The sequence below is a fragment of the Sapajus apella genome, unplaced genomic scaffold (assembly GCF_009761245.1).
Source record: "Sapajus apella isolate SASKATOON/1434 unplaced genomic scaffold, GSC_monkey_1.0 scaffold2, whole genome shotgun sequence".
Taxonomy (NCBI): Eukaryota; Metazoa; Chordata; class Mammalia; order Primates; family Cebidae; genus Sapajus; species Sapajus apella.
This window is the reverse complement of record NW_022436942.1, coordinates 83,227,751-83,248,304: the sequence shown is the minus strand read 5'-3', so window position 1 is coordinate 83,248,304 and position 20,554 is coordinate 83,227,751. Positions and strand designations below refer to the sequence as shown.

Below are 20,554 nucleotides of genomic sequence, written 5' to 3'. Positions count from 1 at the left end.
TGACTGGGCCGTGCTTCGTTTGAGTCCTGCTGATGGACATCTGCATGGCCATCGTCTTCTACTGTGATGCCCTGCTGCAAAGAGCCTTGTTTATACAGCCCCAGATTCTGTCAAAGGGGTTAAAAAAGCCCATCCCAAGCTTGCTGTGTCTGTTGATAGAACTCCATGCAGCAATGGAATTGCAATTTGACCTCTGATTTTAAAGACTCCAGATGCTAATGGTGCTGAAATGTTTTTTCCTTTTTTTGAGGCAAAGTCTCACTCTGTCACCCCGGCTGGAGTGCAGTGACACAATCTCAGCTCACGGCCAACTCTGCCACCCGGGTTCGAGCAATCCTCCTGACTCAGCTTCCTGAGTAGCTGGGATTACAGGGGTGCACCAGTACACCTGGCTAATTTTTGTGTTTTTAGTAGAGAAGGGGTTTCAGCTTGTTGATCAGGTCTGCTACTCCTGACCTCATGATCCTCCCACCTTAGCCTCCCAAAGTGCTGGGATTACAGGTGTGAGCCACAGTGGCCAGCAGAATTTTTTTTTTTTTTAAGACAGAATCTTGCTCTGCCACCCAGGCTGGAGGGGAGTGGCTCGATCTTGGCTCACTGCAACCTCCACCTCCTGGGTTCAAGCAATTCTTCTGCCTCAGCCTCTGGAATAACTGGGATTACAGGCACCCGCCACCACACCTGGCTAATTTTTGTATTTTTAGTAGAGTTAGGGTTTCACCATGTTGGCAAAGCTGGTCTCAAACTTCTGACCTCAGGTGATCCTCCCACCTTGGCCTCCCAAAGTCCTGGGATTATAGGCATGAGCCACTGCACCCAGCCATGATGTTCAAATTTTATTAGGGTCTCGCTTCCCTTCTTAGGAGAGGGTCGTGATGGCAGATGCATAACACACTCGTTTGCTTTCCCAGCGAGCAGAGCTGCTGCAGAAGCTGAGTGAGGTCCAGGCTTCCGAAGCCGAGATGAGACTCTTTTATACCACTTCCAAGCTGGGCACTGGGGACCGCATGTACCACACCAAAGAGTGAGTCGGCCAGTCCTTTCCTGACCCTTCCCTCCCTCCAGGGCCCCCTAGGGAGGGCCCATGGGTTATGGGGTCCTCTGGGGGCAGGGCATTTGAGAAAATGCCTTTGTGTTGGCCTAAGCAGCTGACAATTGATTGTCATCCTAAACGCCTCCGGCGGGTAAAGGCCATCGCTGCTGCTGAACCTTCTGCGACCCACAGGACAGCACAGTTTGTCACTCCAGAGAGGTCCATGTTTTCTTGTAATGCGTAGTCCCACGTCACAGGCTCTTCCAGCTTTCGCACAGCTGATTAAGCCAGAAATTGCTATTAAGTGGCCAGGGGCTGGATGTGGCCCATCGGTGGGTTTTGTTTGGTTTATGTCGTGTTTTAAGGCATGAGGACTATTTGTCAATATGTTCGCTTCCTGGCACTGCCATAACAAATTACTGCAACAATGGTGGTTTAGAACAACCAAGCCAGACAGGCGCCGTGGCTCACTCCTGTAATCCCAGCACTTTGGGAGGCCAAGTCAGGAGGACCACCTGAGGTCAGGAGTTTGAGACCGGCCTGGCCAACATGGTGAAACTCCGTCTTCACTAAAAATACAAAAATTAGCTGGGCATAGTGGGTTATGCCTGTGGTCCAAGCTACTCCAGAGGCTGAGGTGGGAGGATCACCTGAGCCTGGGATGTCAAAGCTACAGTGAGCCATGATTGCACCACTGCACTCCGTCCTGGGCGATAAGGTGAATTCACGTTCCCATCTAGTCTTGACTAGTTGGACGATCCGGCCACACCAGCAGTGTCCCCACCAAGCTGCTGACCCTTAAATGGACGGTGTGCCCCTCCCACCCAGTCTCACCAGGCTCTGTGGTCACACTCAGCCTGTGCTGCTCCTTTACATGAGGCCTCCCCGGGCCTGCGAGCCCTGTTCATGTGACTGTTTATCGAGTCAGACTGCCCAGGCTCTCTGCTGGGCCCTGGGGATAGAGCACAGAAGCAAAGTCCTTTCTCTTAAGGAGCTGCCAGGGTCATGGGGGAGATGCTACAGTGGGAAGTTGTCAGGTGAGTGCATCTGAGTCCCGTGCTGGGAAGCACTGAAGAGCAAATGAAGCAGGGAGGAGTGCAGTGGAGGGAGAAGGGGAGGTGTGGGGTCTGTGTGGCCAGGGAGTCTCCCTGACAGGTGGCGTTTGAGCAGAGCCTTAGTGGAGTGAGAGGAGGAATCTGCAGGAAGGGCGTTTCTGGGAGTGGAACTGCAGGTGCGAAGGCCCTGAGGCAGAGAGGGGCGTGGCCCTGGAGTCCTGACCTCTGGGCGTTGAAATGGGGCCTCTGTGCCTAAAGTCTCTGCTGTCTCAACAGGAAGCCTGATGAGGTGGCAGCCCTGGGCCAGGAGAAGATAAGCAGCCTCAGTGGTGCCCACCGGAAACGTCGCCGCCAGCCCTCGGCCGAGGAGGAGTCCGAGGAGTCCGAGGAGGAGTCGGAGCTGGACGAGGACCCAGCTGCTGAGCCGGCTGAGGCTGGTGCGGGGACCACCGTGGCACCCCTGCCACCAGCTCCAGCACCCAGCAGTCAGCCCGCGCCGGCTGGGATGCCTGCTCCTCCTCCTCCAGCCGCAGCCCCCGCCCTGCCCAGGGCCCCGGCCAAGCCTGCTGTCTTCATCCCTGTGAACCGCTCCCTGGAAATGCAGGTTTGCCACCCCATGTTTGTGATTAGGAATCTAGGTTAGCAGGCAAGGGGTGCACAGAGGGCGTCCTGGTGAAGTGGGGCAGGAGCGTCCTCTCTCCATGCCTCCATGTCCCCATTCCCTTGAGGTTGTGGCAGGGATTGGTATGCGAGGAGGATCACAGCACACGGCAGGTGTCTGGTGGCAGGCTCAGGGCCCTGGAGGTTGGTGGTGACAGCATCATTGCCATCGCCATTGCCCTCTGGCCACCGGGCCTGACCTGGGTTGCCCCATCTAGATAAGAGTTTGGGCTGGCTGGGCATGGTGGCTCACGCCTATAATCCCAGCACTTTGGGAGGCCAAGGCGGGCAGATCACAAGGTGAGGAGTTTGAGACCACCCTGGCCAATATGGTGAAACCCCATCTCTACTAAAAATACCAAAATTAGCCGGGCTTGGTGACGCATGCCTATAGTCCCAGCTACTCGGGAGGCTGAGGCAGCAGAATTGCTTGAGCCTGGGAGGCGGAGGTTGCAGCGAGCTGAGATCGTGTCACTGCACTCCAGCTTGAGAAACAAGAGCAAAATTCTGTCTCAAAAAAAATTTTTTTTAAGAGTTTGGGCAGCGCATCAGTTGATCCAAAATCAAGTGCTAATTCCACTGCTTTCCAGCTTACTTCCTACACCTCATTTTCTTTGTAAAATGAGGGTACTCCAGCTACTGAAGGCGCTCCTCCTCTCTGTGCCTCAGTTTCCTTCCTGGTACCATGAGGGTCTCACTGGGTTGTGATGACAATGAACGGGTTTGGGGCATGGAAAGCCCACAGCCCACGCAGGAACTCTGGAGCCCTAGAGGTGTCATCTAGTGGCAAGGGGGGGTGTATGACATCACCTAGAAGTAAACTTCTGTGATGTGAAGCCACTGGCACTTGGGGTCATTTGCTAGGGCAGTCAGCTTAGCCTGATGAAGACTTAAAGAGGCAGAATACACCGAGAAGCAGGATTGCAGTTCTGTTAAACAGCCGACAATGACACGTCAAGGGCTCCAGAGTTCCTACATGGGCTGTGGGCTGGCCTCCTCCATCCCATGTCCCTACCATCCCTTGGGGCTTCAGTTCCTGCTTTTCTTTGCGAATTTTTTCCTAACCATGTTCCTAAGCAGTCCATACCGTAGGTTTGCCTGTATTTAAAAGTGGCGTCATACCATTTATATTATTCCACAGCTTGCTTTTTGTTACTCAGCATGATATTCTGGGATGTATCCATGTTGACGCAGATCGCTGACGTTCATTTACTTTTTTCCCCACTGCTATTGAGTATTCCACGGTGTGAATATAGCACAGGACAAGTATTCTGTTGCTAAATAGCTGGTCGTTTGAGCTTTTTGCTGTTATCTTCACTGCGGTTTTTGTTGTTTGTTTGTCTATTTTGAGACAGGGTCTCGCTCTGTCACCAGGCTAGACTGCGGTGGTGTGGTCTCAGCGGACTACAGCCTCCGGCTCAAGTGCTCCTCCTGCCTCACCCTCCCAAGGAGCCTGAGACTATAGGCACGCGCTAGTATCCTTGACTAATTTTGTATTTTTTTATAGAGACAGGGTTTTGCCATGTTGCCAGGCTGGTCTTGAACTCCTGAGCTCAGGCAGTCTGCCCACCTTGGCCTCCCAAAGCGTTGGGATTACAGGGTAAGCACTGTGCCCAGCCTTCGCTGCTGTTTTAAACGTTCTCGTTCCTCTCTCATGAGCACATGTGCGGAAGTTTCTCTTGGGCAGTGTTTGCAAATGAGGTCATAGCCATCTTCGGGTCATGAATTGAGTAGTTTTTTCTTCTCTTCTCTTTTCTTTTCTTTCTTTTTCTTTTTTGAGACAGTGTCTTGTTCTGTTGCCCAGGCTGGAGTGCAGTATGCAATCACAGTTCACTGCACCCTCTACCTCCTGGGCCCAAGCAGTCTTCCCACCTCAGCCTCATGAGTAGCTGGGACTACGGATGTGTGCCAGCATGCCTGGCTAACTTTTTTATTTTTTGTAGAGATAGGGTTTGGCTATGTTGCCCAGGCTGGCTTGGCCTCTCAAGTCACTGGGATTACAGGTGTGATCCATCACACCTGGCCTCATTTTTTTTTTTTAAACAAATGGAATAGAATAGAAATAGAACAAAATTAAGAATATGAGCTTGTTGGCCGGGCATGGTGGCTCACGCCTGTAATCCCAGCACTTTGGGAGGCCAAGGCAGGCGGATCACCTGAGGTCAGGATTCAAGACCAGCCTGGCCAACATGGTGAAACCCTGTCTCTACTAAAATACAAAAATTAGCTGGGCATGGTAGCAGTTGCCTATAATCCCTGCTACTCGGGAGGCTGAGGCAGGAGAATCACTTGAACCTGGGAGGCAGAAGTTTCAGTGAGCTGAGATCGCACCACTGCATACACATTAGGGTGAGCTGTGTTTCACATTTCCATGTATGATACATACATGTGCCTGTGTGTGTACTGAGTCATGATATAAAATGTTTCTTTCCATGAGTCATAGGAAAAGAATGTAGAAGCCCCTGCTCTGGCATGTGCACCTGCAGAGGAGCCGCAGGGCCGCACATCCTTGACCTTGAGAACATTTGCATCAGATTGTTTATCGAAGTGGCCGTGCCATTAATTGAGACTCCCACCAGCAAGAGCCGAGGGTTCCCATGTCTCTGAGAGACTGCTCTGCCCCAGCCAAGCTGTGCCGGGGATGTCAGGCCTGGTGTCCCGAAGGATGCGGTCCCTGTCTCTGTCTCTCCTGGGCCATGGCTCCTGGTCCCCTCCCCAGCTGCCAAGGCCTCCGTTCCCCAGCAGGCACATCTGTTCGCCACCCACATGTCAGCTGCCACCTTCCCGGAGATCCCGTCACTATCTGTAGTCTGGCTGTTCCCTAAGTGCTGCTTCGCTCTCCTTCCAGGAAGAACGGCTGAAGCTCCCGATTCTCTCTGAAGAACAAGTGATCATGGAGGCCGTGGCCGAGCACCCCATCATCATCGTGTGTGGCGAGACCGGCAGTGGGAAGACCACACAGGTGCCTCAGTTTCTCTATGAAGCAGGCTACAGCAGGTAGGGGCTGGACACAGGGTTCTCTGTGGGTCCCTGGGTGACACTGGAGGTGCCCCAAAAGTGTATAACAGCCTGGGCTCCCCAGGATCTGATCCTGGATCAGCCCTGTGCATGCTGTGTGACTTCAGGCAAGCTACTTAACTTCTCTGGGCCCCAGCTGTGAGATAGGAATAATAGCACCTACTTCACAAGGTTGTCGTGTGGATTAAGTGCGTGGACTGTGTAGCACACTTAGTCCCTGATGTCCCTGACACATAGAGCTATGTGCTTTTTCTTTTCTATTGTTTTTTACTCTGTCACCCTGGCTGGAGTGCAATGCATGATCTCTGCTCACTGCAACCTCTGCCTTCCGGGTTCAAGTGGTTCTCCTGCCTTAGCCTCCTAAGTAGCTGGGATTACAGGCGTGTGCCATCACGCCCGGGTAATATTTTTTATGTAGAGATGGGGTTTCACCATGTTGGTCGGGCTGGTCTCGACCTCCTGACCTCATGATCCGCCCACCTCAGCCTCCCTAAGTGCTGTGATTACAGGCGTGAGCCAGCATGCCTGGCTTTTTTTTTTTTTTTTTTTTGAGACAGACTCTTGCTGTATCACCCAGGCTAGAGTGCAGTGGCGCAATCTCTGCTCACTGCAACCTCTGCTTCCCAGGTTCAAGCGATTCTCCTACGTCAGCCTCCTTAGTAGCTAGGATTACAGGCGTCTGCCACCACACCTAGCTAACTTTTGTATTTTTAGTAGAGATGGGATTTCACCATGATGATCAGGCTGGTCTCAAACTCCTGAACCCAGATGAGCCACCTGCCTTAACCTCCCAAAGTACTGGGATTACAGGTGTGAGCTACCATGCCCAGCCAGTGCCAACTATTTTCACTGCTTAGCTTCCAGTTGGCACTTTTGACCCATGTGTGTTGGGGTCCCCAAGACCATGCACAGGTTTAGTGATTGATGGGGGACTCCCAGGACTCACCATGCCACCCCGTGCATGGCTGTGGTGTGTTACAGCAAAGGTCGCAGTTGGCAGAGGGCAGTGGCACCTGGGGAGGCCCAGCTCCCGATTCCAGAGTCCCCTCCTGGTGGACTCACACAGGATGCACTTGATTCTCTGGTAACCACCTGTGGCCACACAGGACATGTCCTCCCCCAGGGAAGCTTGTTAGAGACTCAGGACCACAGCTGTTACTGGGGTCACCTAAGCCCGCCCTGCCTGGCAGGAATGAAAGCCCAGATGCCAAGAAAGAAAGCAGGTGTTCGGCATAAACCACCCTGTTTGCACAAACAGCCTGGCGCAGTGGGCCCCGCACTTACAGGGAGTGGAGGGAGCTCTCCTGTTGTCTAGGTTCAGGCACCAGCGAGGGCCAGCCGCGCCAGCAGCCTTTTGAGGGAGAGCAGCCCCAGGCCTGTGATGTTAGTGTTTGCATAGAGCTGGGACCAGCCACTCATTGGCCTGGCGGCTTCCTGTGTCTGGAGGAGCGTGTGCTTGACCGGGACAAACAGAGCTCCTGGCCTGATTCCCCCAGGCCCTGTTCCTTCTAGCGGCCGCCTGGTGTCTGCTGCACCGTGAATGTCAAACCGTTTTCTGCGTGTGGCTGACATTTGGGCTGCTCCCTTTGCTGTTAAAAGTGGTGCAACCTGGCATGGGGCCTTGGCAAGTGCCAAGTCAGGACGGAGAATCTCGCTGTGGAACTGTGTGAGGCTCTGGGCTGCGCAGGTGGGGCCGAGCACTGTTGATAGCCTTGTTCTTCCTCCCCCAGCGAAGACAGCATCATCGGCGTCACGGAGCCTCGCCGAGTGGCTGCCATGGCCATGTCCCAGCGAGTGGCCAAGGAGATGAATCTGTCGCAGCGGTGAGAGCTCTACTTCCTGGGGAGGGCTACGGGGTGGTCCTGTGGCCCTGCCCAGACGTGGGATGTCCAGGGGGAGGTGAGCGGCGTCTGTGCCGAGGGTGCTGGGTGGAGTGTCGCCTCTGCATGGAGCACTGGGAATCACTGCGGGAGAGAGCTTTCCAGGACCTGCCCAAGCAGCAGCCCTCCAAGCAGGCCCTCGGCTTACACCCTGCACAGTGTGCTGAGGGGACAGAGTGGCCCATCCAGGGGCTCACGCACAGAGCAGGGGGTCAGATGCAGGCAGTCACGGAGTTAGTACCTAGCATTGCCAAGTTATTCTAAAGCTGAAGGTTCTAAAGTACCAAACCTTCTGGCAGTACGTCTGCAGGACTTGCTTTGGAAGCGATCTTGAACACGCAGGTGCAGCACGTGCTTTACAGTGGCTGGGAGCCTGTGTTGATAGGGCAGAGGCCTGTGTCTAACTCGTCCAACATGGCCTGAAATGCAGAAGGCACAAGAGAGTGCAGAGTGAGAGCCTGCCTCATCTGCCCACTCATCAGATGTTACTGGGCAGCACCTGGTGTGCCTGGCCCGACCGGGGCACTCAGGACATGCTGGTGGACCAGATAGAACCACCGGCCCCCCAGGTCAGCAGGGCATCAAGGGACGTGTATTTGTAGGTAAGGCTGGGAGACACTAAAGCAGGGATGGAGTACCCCGTGGGCGGGGGGGGCCTTTCTCACCTAGTGCCCTGCCTCCCTCTCCTGGTGGCAGCCACCACAGCCCGTTTCCTGCACATTCTTCTGGATGATTCTGTGCATAGTCAGTGTGCATCTATAAAAAGCTGCTTCATCCTCTCTTTAACTTGTTAAATATTATAAAAATTGGGGGCATGTACATAAGGATAGTATCGTGAGTCCCCAGGTAACCAAGACGTGACTGTAATAATTGTCAACTCCTGGCCCCCCTCCCTACCAATGTTTAGAAGCAAATCTTAGATACTTTATTTTATCCTGAATATTTCCCTGTACAGATCTGAGAGATAAGGACTGATTTTTTTTGTTTTGAGACGGAGTCTTCCTTTGTCGCCCCGGCTGGAGTTCAGTGGCATGATCTCCACTCACTATAACCTCTGCCTCCCGAGCTCAAGCGATTTTCCTGCCGCAGCCCCCCAAGTAGCTAGAGTTACAGACACATGCCACCATGCCTGGCTAATCTTTGTATTTTTAGTAGAGTCGGGGTTTCACCATGTTGGCCAGGACAGTCTCGCATGCCTGACCTTGCGATCTGCCCGCCTCAGCCTCCCAAAGTGTTGGGATTACCAGCATGAGCCACTGCACCCAGCCCACCAGGCTACTTTTTTTTTTTTTTTTTTTTTTTTGAGGCAGAGTCTCACTCTGTCACCCAGGCTGGAGTGTAGTGGCACAGTCTCAGCTCACTGCAACCTCCACCTCCCAAGCTGAAGCAATTCCCCTGCCTCAGCCTCCTGAGTAGCTGGGATTACAGGTATGTACTACCACGCCCAACTAATTTTTTGTATTTTTAGTGGAGTCGGGGTTTCACAGTGTTAGCCAGGAGGGTCTCGATCACCTAACTTTGTGATTTGAGTGCCTCAGGCTCCCAAAGTGCTGGGACTACGGGCGTGAGCCATCACACCTGGCCCAGGCTAATTTTTAAATTAAGGCAAAGACTTTTTGGCTAGATGTGGTGGTTTACGCCTGTAATCCCAGCACTTTAGGAGGCCAAGGTGGGCAGATTATGAGATCAGGCATTCAAGACCAGCCTGGCCAACATGGTGAAACCCCATCTCTACCACAAAACTACAGAAAAATTAGCTGGGCATGGTGGTGTGCGCCTGTAATCTCAGCTACTCAGGAGGCTGAGGCAGGGGAATCGCTTGAACCCAGGAGGCAGAGGTTGCAGTGAGCTGAGATCGCACCATTGCACTCCAGCCTGGACGACAGAGCAAGACTCCATCTCAATAAAAACAAACAAACAAACAACTTTTTATAAAACACACACAGCTGCAGTACCCCATCATAGCTGCCTTGTCTGTGAAGTCTCCCCAACACACTCCAGTCTGTGTTCCAATCTCCCCAGTGTTTTCTGGTACAGCGGTCGTCCGAGGCGGGCCTGGCTGAGGTGTTTGGGGCCTGACTCATCCATTGGCCTTAACAGCTCCTTCCTCTTCCCTTCCGAAACCAGGATTTTGGAGGGGGAGAGTGGACTGGGAGATGTCTGGGCCGTCTTTCAGGTTTGTGGTGGGCCAAGCCACCAGCGTGCTGCACTGCCTGCCTTGTAGTGGCCACCTGGCGACAGCCCCAGCAGCCTCGGCTCTGCCCTAACTGAGGCTTGCCCTCACAGGGTTGTCTCCTACCAGATCCGGTATGAAGGAAATGTGACCGAGGAGACCAGAATCAAGTTCATGACCGATGGCGTGCTGCTCAAGGAAATCCAGAAGGTTGGCTGCGGGTCCTGGCTCACAGAGCAAGGCCAGTGGGCACAGGGGCAGGGTGCTACCATGTCACCTGGGAAATGGCCAGCCGGCACGCCTACTATGCCGCTGTGCGACGTCCAGCGAGTCACTCAGCCTCTCCAAGCTCAGTTTGTTGATGAGTGTGTTGGTGCATTCTTCAGAGAATCATTTTGAAGTGGAGATGGGGGGTGCATGCTAACAGCCTAGCACAGTGTCGAATACCTAGTAGGTGCTCGTGAAATGTGACCTTGTGTTTTTATTATGACTGGGGTCACCAAGTTCACACATTGCCCGGGATGTACTGAGCACCTGTGGCATGCAGGCTTTGCCCTGCAGTGGACCCGGACGCAGCCCCGTCTTGGGAACTTCAAGTCCAGCTGCGTTTGGGAAGGGGCAGCAGCAGATTTGGGATGGGGGGGTCCACCTCAGGCTGAGGAACAGGGGAGGGGCCGCTGGCTGGGCCTTGCCCTCGAGCAGGGGTGCGGCTTTGCAGTCCCGGAACACAGAAGCTGTGCCCCAAGGACTTTCCGTTTGTAAATCAGAACGCTAGCTGCTGCCTCCCCAGCCAGCCCACTTGGGCCTTGGGGAAGCCCCCCACACTTCCTAGGGAGCCGGCCATCCAGTCAAGTGGGGGCACGCATGTCCGGAGAGCATGCAGGGCCTGGGTGGGGGACTGCTGTCTGGTGAAGGAGCTGTGCCTGCTTCGTGCTGGCTGGGACGTCCCCTCAGGCGGGGCCAGTCTTGAGGATGGCAAAGGTGATTCCAGCCCTCCTGGCTTTGAGGCCACTGGGATTCCTGGGTGTGGCAGTGGATGTGGTTTTGGTCTGGGTGGCCCCTGTCTGTGTGGCACCTGCTGTCCAACTTCCCACAGCCCCACCCCGAATCTCATGTCCATTTCTCACCTGCCCTCCCACTCTGGGCACCTGAGTTGGGCAGGTCAGCTCTGATGAAGAGCAGCTGCCCCTCCTGTAATGCTGTCTCAAGCGGGAATGCTGGGAGGTGAAGCATCCTGGGGGGCTCAGGCTGGGAGGGAGCCTCACCCCCGCACCTCCCCCAGGACTTCCTGCTGCTGCGGTACAAGGTGGTGATCATCGACGAGGCCCACGAGAGGAGCGTGTACACGGACATCCTCATCGGCCTCCTGTCCCGCATCGTGTCTCTCCGAGCCAAGGTAGCGCGGGAGGCGGGGTGCTGGGGAGCCCCGAGCCCTGGGTGCCCCCAGCTCTGTCAGGGGCTCAGGCTCCCTTCGCCTGTTCCCTGCTGCACCTGCTGCCATAAGCAGGTCCCTGAGAACAAGGCCCTGTGCCAGGGCTGTGAACCTTGGAGCAGCCCCTGTGTGGTCCCCTCCCCACCACCCAGCACCAGACTCATAAACTGGTGACCGTCCCTCCACCCAAAGCAAGAGGCTCAGGCACAGTGTTGGCGCCTGGCCAGGCCCACTGGGGCCAGGTGACAAGGCCGCTGGGCCTCTGGGATCAGCAGAGCAGGTGGGCTTGTCCGGCTAAGAGTCAGGCTCCCGGAGCTCTGAGAGGGGCTCCCCAGGGCCTCTTTCACTGTCTCCCTGCAGTACTGCATGGAGCCGCAGTACTGCACGGAGCCCCAGCCCAGGATGGTCCCGCATTCAGCAGGCCTGTGTCGGGTTGGGGCAGGGAGACAGAGAGGCCTGCACTCCACGTGTGCCATGAGCCTGGCCATGTTCAAGGCCCTGAACATTGTGGCCCTGAACATCGACAGTGAACGAGACGCTGTCTTGTTATAACAGGTTCCTGCCCTCCAGGGGCTTCCATTTCAGCAAGAGCAGCAGGCAGGACGCAGACTCAGAGTCTGTGAGCCAGTGACAGACAGAGCCGGGGGCAGTGGAGGGAGGGTGCAGGGCTGGCGACGGCCTCACCCGAAAGGTGACCTCTGAGCTGGAGGGGAGGGCTGAGTGAGGGAGGGGCACCCAGCGTGCATGGCAGAGCGAGGAGCCGTCCGACTGAAGGAGAACAGTGCACAGGCGCTGAGGCGGGCATCTGCCTGGTGCCTTTTTTCTTTTGGTAACAAGTTTTACTGGGCTATTTTCACATTTCCTATCATTTATCCATTGGAAGGGGCAATTCAGTGGTTTTTAGTCCATTCACAGAGTGTGCAGCCGTCACCACAGTCAGTTTTACCTGTCGTCACTCATCCAAAAAGAAACCCTAGGCCGGGCGCAGGGGCTCACGCCTGTAATCCTAGCACTTTGGGAGGCTGAGGTGGGCAGATCACCAGGTCAGGAGTTTGAAACCAGCCTGCCAACATGGTGAAACCCTGTCTCTATTAAAAGCACAAAAATTAGCTGGGCGTGGTGGCGTGTGCCTGTAATCCCAGATCCCCGGGAGGCTGAGGCAGGAGAATCCCTTGAACCCAGGGAGTGGAACTTGCAGTGAGCCGAGATCACACCATTGCACTCCAACCTGGGTGACAGCAAGACTTCGTCTGAAAAACAGAAACAAGGCCGGGCGTGGTGGCTCAAGCCTGTAATCCCAGCACTTTGGGAGGCCGAGGCGGGTGGATCACAAGGTCAAGAGATCGAGACCATCCTGGTCAACATGGTGAAACCCCGTCTCTACTAAAAATACAAAAAATTAGCTGGGCATGGTGGCGCGTGCCTGTAATCCCAGCTACTCAGGAGGCTGAGGCAGGAGAATTGCCTGAACCCAGGAGGCGGAGGTTGCGGTGAGCCGAGATCGCGCCAATGCACTCCAGCCTGGGTAACATGAGTGAAACTCCGTCCCCAAAACAAACAAAACAAAAAAAAAGAAACAAACCCTGTACCTTTTACGGTTTTCTGTGGTGGTGGTGGTTTTGTTTTTGAGGCAGGGTCTCATTGTCCCCAAGGCTGGAGTGCAGTGGTGCAATCGCAGCTCACTGCAACCCTGACCTTCTAGGCTTAAGGAATCCTTTCGCCTCAGCCTCCCACGTAGCTGCACCATGGTCACTTGTGTGTAACCGTTTGCAGCTGATGTCCCACAGCACGGTGGAATTCCATGCGACTTCCCCACCAGTGGTGTCAGAGCTTCCAGGACGTGGAATCCTGCCAACACTTGTCATTCCCCATCGTTATTCTAGACGTGGGTGGAAAGTGATATCTCACTGTGGTCTTGGTTCATGTCTTTGGGGGCCGTCAGGGTGTCTAGAATGGCCAAGCAGAGAGGGCAATGTGGGGTCAGGAAGGCACAGGGGTGGTGCAGACAGGGACAGTCAGTCACTGGAGCAAGAGAGGGGCCTGTGCTGGGTGCCGCGCCTCCCGCCTTGCCTCTCATTCATGGAGGCACTCTCACCGCTCCTTAGCTTCTGGCTTTGGGGTTAGAAGCAAAGGCAGCAAGGGCTTGAAGCAGAGCTCACCATGAGGCTATCAGGCATTGCTGAGTGAGCTGGGGACCAGGGGGCCCCCCCATAGACCCGAGAATCAGGCAGCGCTTCCCTGAGCCCCCAGAACCGACAGCTGCTGAATCTCAGTGTCAGGTGGGAGCCGGGTCGGGTGACCCCAGTCTCAGCCCTCCTGCCTCGTATTCCACCATGGAAGCCTGACTTGGAAGGACCCCCTGGAACAAGCCGCTGCCCTGAGAACGGCAGACCCCACTGTCGGCTCACTTTCTCCAAGGAGCCTTTGGCATCCAGAAAGGGGCAGAGGGTGGTGGCTGGAGGGGAACGGGGTGGGCAGCAGGGCCTCCCCATGCCATTTTCCCCGGTGTCAGACCCTCCTGTGGTCCTGGGGCCGTGGTCATCGAGCCTGTCCTCCCACAGAGGAAGCTGCCACTGAAGCTGCTCATCATGTCAGCCACACTGCGGGTGGAGGACTTCACCCAGAACCCGAGGCTCTTCGCCAAGCCACCCCCGGTCATCAAGGTAACGCAGGGTCCCGGGTCCTCCGTGGGCTTGGACGGCGCGATGATGCCCCGGTGTCAGGAGCCCCCTCAAAGACCTCACTTGGTCACATGGGGGAGTGACAGCAGCTTGGAGGGCGTGTTGGAAACCTTGATTCTGGGTGATGGGGAAAGGGAGGGCAGCCCTGGGCCGAAATCCCCACGCCTTCCTGGGCGTCCCACAGGTGGAATCCAGGCAGTTCCCAGTGACCGTGCACTTCAACAAGCGGACGCCTCTGGAAGACTACAGTGGAGAGTGCTTCCGGAAGGTCTGCAAGATCCACCGCATGCTGCCCGCAGGTGAGGCCCTGGCCGGGAGCCTTAGGGAGCAGCCTCCCTTCCTAAACCCTCACTGAAGGCACAGGGTGGGAGGGCCCATCTCCTGAGTGGCTCAGAGCAGTCCCTTGTCCCCACCAGGCCTCGGCTTCCTCACCGGCTCCAGAGTGTTCATAACACCTATCCTGCCTCATTCCACCCAAAATACTATGAGGCCTCAGCCGCTTCCAGAGGGTGGAGTTTGCCGTCTGTCCCTATCTGATAAGCAGAAAAACCCACGGGGCGCAGGCCAGTGCTGGCAGGTGACCATAGACACTGAGGCACTGCAGGGGACAGGCACGTCCCCTGAGAGTCAGGGATCCCCTTCGCAGCCCTGCCTTGTCCACATCACAGCCGCTCCGTTACCTGCCTCATGTTGCTGAAATGGACGTGACCCTTTCTGTGTGAATAGATTGTGATCGCTTCCAGCCAGAGACTATTTATTTTTTTTTTTTTGAGAGAGAGTCTCGCTCTGTCGCCAGGGGCCAGGCTGGAGTGCAGTGATGCAATCTTGGGTCACTGCAACCTCCACCTCCCAGATTCGAGCAATTCTCCTGCCTCAGCCTCCCAAGTAGCTGGAACTACAGACGTGCACCACCATGCCCAGCTAATTTTTTTGTATTTTTTAGTAGAGACATGGTTTCACCATGTTGACCAGGATGGTCTCGATCTCTTGACCTCGCGATCCGCCCACCTTGGCCTCCCAAGGGGCTGGTATTACAGGCATGAGCCACCGTGCCCGGCCTCTCTTTTTTTTTTTTTTTGAGATGGAGTTTTACTCTTGTTGACCAGGCTGCAGCGCAATGGCGTGACCTCAGCTCACTACAACCTCCGCCTTCCGGAGTCAAGCAATTCTCCTGCCTCAGCCTCCCGAGTAGCTAGGATTACAGGCACACACCGCCCCGCCCAGCTAAGTTTTTGTATTTTAGTAGAGACAGGGTTTTACCCTGTTAGCCAGGCCGGTCCTGCACTCCTGACCTCAGGTGATCCACCCTTGGCCCCCCAAAATGCTGGGATTACAGGCATGAGCCCACCGCATCCATCCTAGCCAGAGACACTCAAGTGCTGAATTGAGGCCCAAGGCTGACTTTCTCCATGTTAGGGAGGCCAGGAGCCGTGAGGTGCTTCCCATCAAGCTTGACCTTGTTCTTTGAGGCAGCCGAGGTTGCTGCTTCGTGATGCTCTGTCCTTGCTCTGCATGAGGCCTCTGGGCGTTCAGGGGCTCTTGGGGCTCCCGTCCATTCTCTGGGAGACTGGGGCTGGTGGGAGGCGAGGCGAGGCAGCAGCTTGGGCAATGAGCCTTCCTGCAGCCTCGGGTCCCAGGGCAGCTTCGGCATTGTCACAAGTGTGCTGTGCAGGTTTTTGCTTGAGCACGTTTCTCCTGGCTTTCAGGTCTGTGCCTAGGAGTGGCGCTGCTGGGCTGTGCCGTCGTCATGTTTGTTGAACTCCCCCCAGCAGCTCCTTCAGTCTGGGGTTGCTGCCTCCTGCTCATCTGCGTCCATGCACCCCGGTCCTCCCCAATTACCCCTGGAGCCCCGACTCTCAGCACAGGGCCCGGCAGGTGCTCCTTGCTCAGTCAGTGTTTGCGAGTGACTGGTGGATAACAGAGGGGCCCGTTCCTCCGCAGGCGGCATCCTGGTGTTCCTGACGGGGCAGGCTGAGGTGCACGCGCTGTGCCGCAGGCTCAGGAAGGCTTTCCCACCCTCCCGATCCCGGCCGCCAGGTAAAGAGGACGCCCCCGCCAGCACTCTGCCCTGAGCAGCTGGGCTTGGCCTCGAGCTCCCTGGCTGGGGTGCAGCTCCCGCCTCTGAGTTTCCCTCTGGGAGTGTCGGTCGGCGCCTTTGCCATTCCCCACTTCACACCCGAATAAACGGCCACCACTGAGTGGCCTTGTCCTGAACAACAAAGAACAGCGTGCTCGCGACCACACTGGCCACAGATGCCTTTCTCCCCAACCTGCCCCCGCCCCCCAGAAAAGGACGACGATCAGAAAGACTCAGCAGAGGAAATGCGGAAGTTTAAGAAGTCCAGGACCAGGGCCAAGAAGGCTCGGGCCGAGGTACGTGGGGGCTGGGAGGGACTCCTGGAGAGTAAGGCTGCGTTATCCAGGATAGCGGCCTCCAGCCTCATGTGGCTGCTTACGTTGAAGTGTAATTGGGATCAAATAAAATTAAAAATCCAGTTCCTGGTCGGGCACAGTAGCTCATGCCTATGATTCCAGCCCTTTGGGAGGCCAAGGTAGGAGGATCATTTGAGGTGTAGAGTTTGAGATCAGCCTGGGCAACACGGTGAGACCCTGTCTCTACAAAAAATTTTTGAATTAACCCGGTGCGGTGGTGTGTGCCTGGGGTCCCAGCTGCTCAGGCTGAGGCAGGACAACCGTCTGAGCCCAGGAGGTCGTGGCTGCAGTGAGCTGTGATGGGTCCACTGCACCCCAGCCTGGGCAACAGAGCAAGACTCTGTCTCACAAAAGGAAAAGGAGGTCAGGCATGATGGTTCATGCCTGTAATCTCAGCACTTTGGGAGACTGAGGCGGGTGGATCACCTGAGGTCAGGAGTTCAAGTCTAGCCTGATCAAAGGCACAGCAGGGCACTAGTCCGTCTGCATTCATGGGGCCCCTGCGAGCACACAGTGCTGGGTAACACTCCCCAGCCCTGGAGGCCTGCGTCCGTCAGCAACAGGGTGGGAAGCCCCCATTACATTCAACACGGCAAATGCTTGAGGCCTCATGCTGGGTGAGTCCCCATCTCTACTAAAAATAGAAAATTAGCCAGGTTGGTGGTGCACCCCTATAATCCCAGCGGCTCAGGAGGCTGAGGCAGGAGAATTCCTTGAACCTGGGAGGTGGAGGTTGCAATGAACTGAGATCGCGCCATTGCACTCTAGCCTGGGCAACAAGAATGAAACTCCGTCTTGAAGAGAAAAGAAAAGGAAAAGAAAATCCAGTTCCTCCATTTCCCCAGGCCCCCGGTATCGGCTACTCTGTAGCCACACGTGGCTGCAGGACCCACCCCGATGGACAGCGCAGGTGGGCGGCAGCCCTTCATGTCTGGGCCTGGGGCAATGGCAGAAATGGATTTCTTTTCCTTTTCTGAGACAGAGCCTGTGGCACTCCTTGTGGAAGACAGTTCTGCTGCAATGCACAGCTCTCGGGGCTGCAGGGTGGGCTGGGATTTGAAACAGTCTCTGAGGAAGCTTCCAGAAAGCCAGGCCCTGAGCACCTGCGTGGGGCCTGTGAGGACCCCCTGGGAGGGCCGGCAGACCCCTGATGCGGGCTGAAGAAACGGGGCAGCGAGGAGGCTGGGCTGGGAGGGGCTTGTCTCCAGCGTCTGTGCGAAGGCGCCATGGGTCTTACGGTCCCTGATAGTAGCAGGAGCACTTAGCTGTCTCCGGCTTGTCTGTTGCCCTACCGGCGTGTCAGGCAGTGATCCATGTTCCTCTCGTGTGTCCACAGAGCCCTCCCAGCAGCCTGAGAGACAAGGTCCATGATAGTCCCCAGGGTTTAGGTGGGGAAACTGGGTCAGGAACAAATAGTTATGTGGCCTGCCCCGGGTCACACAGCCCGTGGGTGGGGAGGGATTGGGGCTTCCACACGAGGGCATCTATCCTTCTGCCTGCACATGCCACGTCCCCACACCAGGGCTCCCTGCAGCCCAGGTGTCCACGTTGTGTGGATGGGATCGGGGATTCCACACGAGGGCGTGTCTTCCTGCACATGCCACGTCCCCACACCAGGGTGCCCTGTAGCCCAGGTGTCCATGTCTCATTCACTGTAGGTGCTGCCCCAGATCAACTTGGATCATTACTCAGTGTTGCCGGCGGGCGATGGTGACGAGGACAGGGAGGCAGAAGTGGACGAGGAAGAGGGGGCCCTGGACTCTGACCTCGATCTGGACCTGGGGGACGGCGGGCAGGATGGAGGTGTGGCCCTGGAACCGCTTCCTGCTCACGTTCAAATAGCTGTGCCCTGAGGATGTGCCCAGAGCCCTCACTGCTCGCAGGGGTGTGGGCCCCTCGGGGGCTGGGGTTCAGCAGCTTTGTCCCTGATGCTTCCTGAGTTCCTGAAACTGATGAGGAGGCCTCGAGCATTTGCGGTGTTGAATGTAACAGGGGCTGCCCACCCCGTTGCTGAGGGACACGGGCCTCCAGGGCCAGGGAGCGTTGTCCAGCGCTGTTTGCTTGCAGGGGCCCCATGAATGCAGATGGACCAGTGCCCTGCTGTGCCCAGCCAGGGGCTGAGTGGGGCAGTAGACGGTACCAGACTCAAACCTGGCCCCCGCCACGATGCTGCCCGGATGTGAGGGGTAGAGTCAGGCCCCAGGATCCACACCAGGGGATTGAGGAGGAGACTGCAGTGAGGCAGGGGTTCAGACCCGGCTCAGGGCAGTAGAGACGAGAGCCCTGGGAAACTCTCAGCAGTCCCCCCAGGCTTGGCCTGGCTGGTCCCGAGGGGACTCCCCTAGCAGGGCAGGACAGGAGCTCTGGTGGGGCAGCCTGGGTGTGCAGGGCCATCGTGGCCGGCTCCTGCCTGTGGGCATCTGTCCCGGCTGGGGTCCCAGCGGCCTCTGCGTTCCCTCCAGGTGAGCAGCCAGACGCCTCCCTCCCGCTGCACGTGCTCCCGCTCTACTCCCTGCTGGCGCCAGAGAAGCAAGCACAGGTAACCGTGCTGGGCCGGGTGCCCAGCTTTTGGGGAACTTTCAAGGGCACTGCAGTGGGTTTAGTCAAGCTCTTGGCGGTCCCCTTCATCTGCTGTTTGACCAGCAGCCGCAGAGTTCTGAGGACTATTGAGGTAGCCGTGGAGAATAGAGAACCTCCCCGCCCCCTGTCCCTGGGCCCAGGTGGCGTGGCTTGTCCTTGCCTCTCCAGCACACAGGCCTGGCTGGCTCTGTCCTTGCACCTCCATTCCACAGTTTCTTTCCTGATTCTGGTGTTTTCCTGCCATCCCCTCCCCCAATCCTAGGTCTTTAAGCCTCCACCAGAGGGTACTAGGCTGTGTGTCGTGGCCACCAACGTGGCCGAGACGTCTCTTACCATCCCTGGCATCAAGTACGTGGTGGACTGTGGGAAGGTCAAGAAGCGCTACTACGACCGCGTCACCGGTGTGTCCTCCTTTCGTGTCACCTGGGTCTCCCAGGCATCAGCTGACCAGCGAGCAGGCAGAGCAGGCCGGACAGAGCCCGGCCACTGCTACAGGTGGGTCACCAGGTTCCTCCCCAGGGACATCAGTGCTGCCCTGCAGTGGCCACTGAGGAACAGTGGCCAGGAACAGGACGCTGACCCTGCCTCCATCTGTGGTGCACCCCATGTCCTGCCGGGCCCCTGTGACTGGTGCGCTCCCCAGCCCTTTTGCTGGCTTTCAGATACACACACTATTTCTTTTTTTTGAGATGGAATTTCGGTTTTGTCGCCCAGGCTGCAGTGCAATGGCACAGTCTCGGCTAACTGCAACCTCCACCTCCTGGGTTCAAGCAATTCTCCTGCCTCAGCCTCCCGAGTAGCTGGAACTACAGGTGCCCGCCACCATGCCTGGCTAATTTGTATATTTTTAGTAGAGACGGGGTTTCACCGTGTTGGCTAGGATGGTCTCAGTCTCTTGACCTTGTGATCCCCTCACCTCAGCCTCCCAAAGTGCTGGGGTCACAGGTGTGAGCCACTGCACCTGGCCAGCACCAACATTTATTTTTAATCTTTTTGTTTTGCTGGGATATTTTTTGAGAGACAAGGTCTCGCTCTGTTGCCCAGGCTGAGTGCTGCGGCACAGTATAGCTCACTGCAGCCCCCACCTCCTCGGCTCAAGCCGTCTGCCCGCCTCAACCTCCCAAGCAGCTGGGAGTTAGAGGCACGTGGCACTGTGCCTGGCTTCAGGTGTTTGTTTTGTTTTGTTTGACTGTGTGACTGTATCCTGTTACACAGCCCTGTGGAGGTCCTGAGAACACGTACCCCTACCGCACCCTTTTTTTGTTGTATGAGGGCCTCAGTACTTTTGAGCCTAGCTCTCCTAGCAGGTATGACGTGCCATTGCACTGGTTTCGGTTCCTGTGTCCCTAATGACTAATGACGCTGGGCCTCTGCATATGCTTGTTGACCATTTGTGCATCTTGTTGGGGAGCTGCCTATTCAGACCTTTTGCTCATTTTTTTAATTAGGTTACTTGTCCTTTTATTATTGATCTGTAAGAGTTCTTTATATAACCTGAATATTCGATCCTAACCAGATGTGTCATTGACAAATATCTTTTCCTAATCCGTGTGCTGTAATGTGTGTGTGTGTGTGTGTGTGTGTGTGTGTGTGTGTGTGTGTGTGTGTG

General features: G+C 56.1%; 1 protein-coding gene across 2 annotated transcripts in view; it reads left to right on the top strand.

Moving 5' to 3' along the window:
• DHX37 (DEAH-box helicase 37) overlaps positions 1 to 20,554 on the top strand; it is a 42,105-nt gene that overhangs the window by 7,902 nt on the left and 13,649 nt on the right. For both annotated transcript variants that reach the window (XM_032243958.1, XM_032243965.1), the window contains 13 exons: positions 912 to 1,024; positions 2,365 to 2,692; positions 5,597 to 5,745; positions 7,497 to 7,589; positions 9,933 to 10,029; positions 11,102 to 11,215; positions 13,813 to 13,914; positions 14,117 to 14,231; positions 15,874 to 15,969; positions 16,220 to 16,305; positions 18,024 to 18,168; positions 18,828 to 18,904; positions 19,208 to 19,440. In XM_032243958.1, the coding sequence (XP_032099849.1) occupies positions 912 to 1,024; positions 2,365 to 2,692; positions 5,597 to 5,745; positions 7,497 to 7,589; positions 9,933 to 10,029; positions 11,102 to 11,215; positions 13,813 to 13,914; positions 14,117 to 14,231; positions 15,874 to 15,969; positions 16,220 to 16,305; positions 18,024 to 18,168; positions 18,828 to 18,904; positions 19,208 to 19,440 (1,748 nt within the window). The remainder of the gene's footprint in view (positions 1 to 911; positions 1,025 to 2,364; positions 2,693 to 5,596; positions 5,746 to 7,496; positions 7,590 to 9,932; positions 10,030 to 11,101; positions 11,216 to 13,812; positions 13,915 to 14,116; positions 14,232 to 15,873; positions 15,970 to 16,219; positions 16,306 to 18,023; positions 18,169 to 18,827; positions 18,905 to 19,207; positions 19,441 to 20,554) is intronic.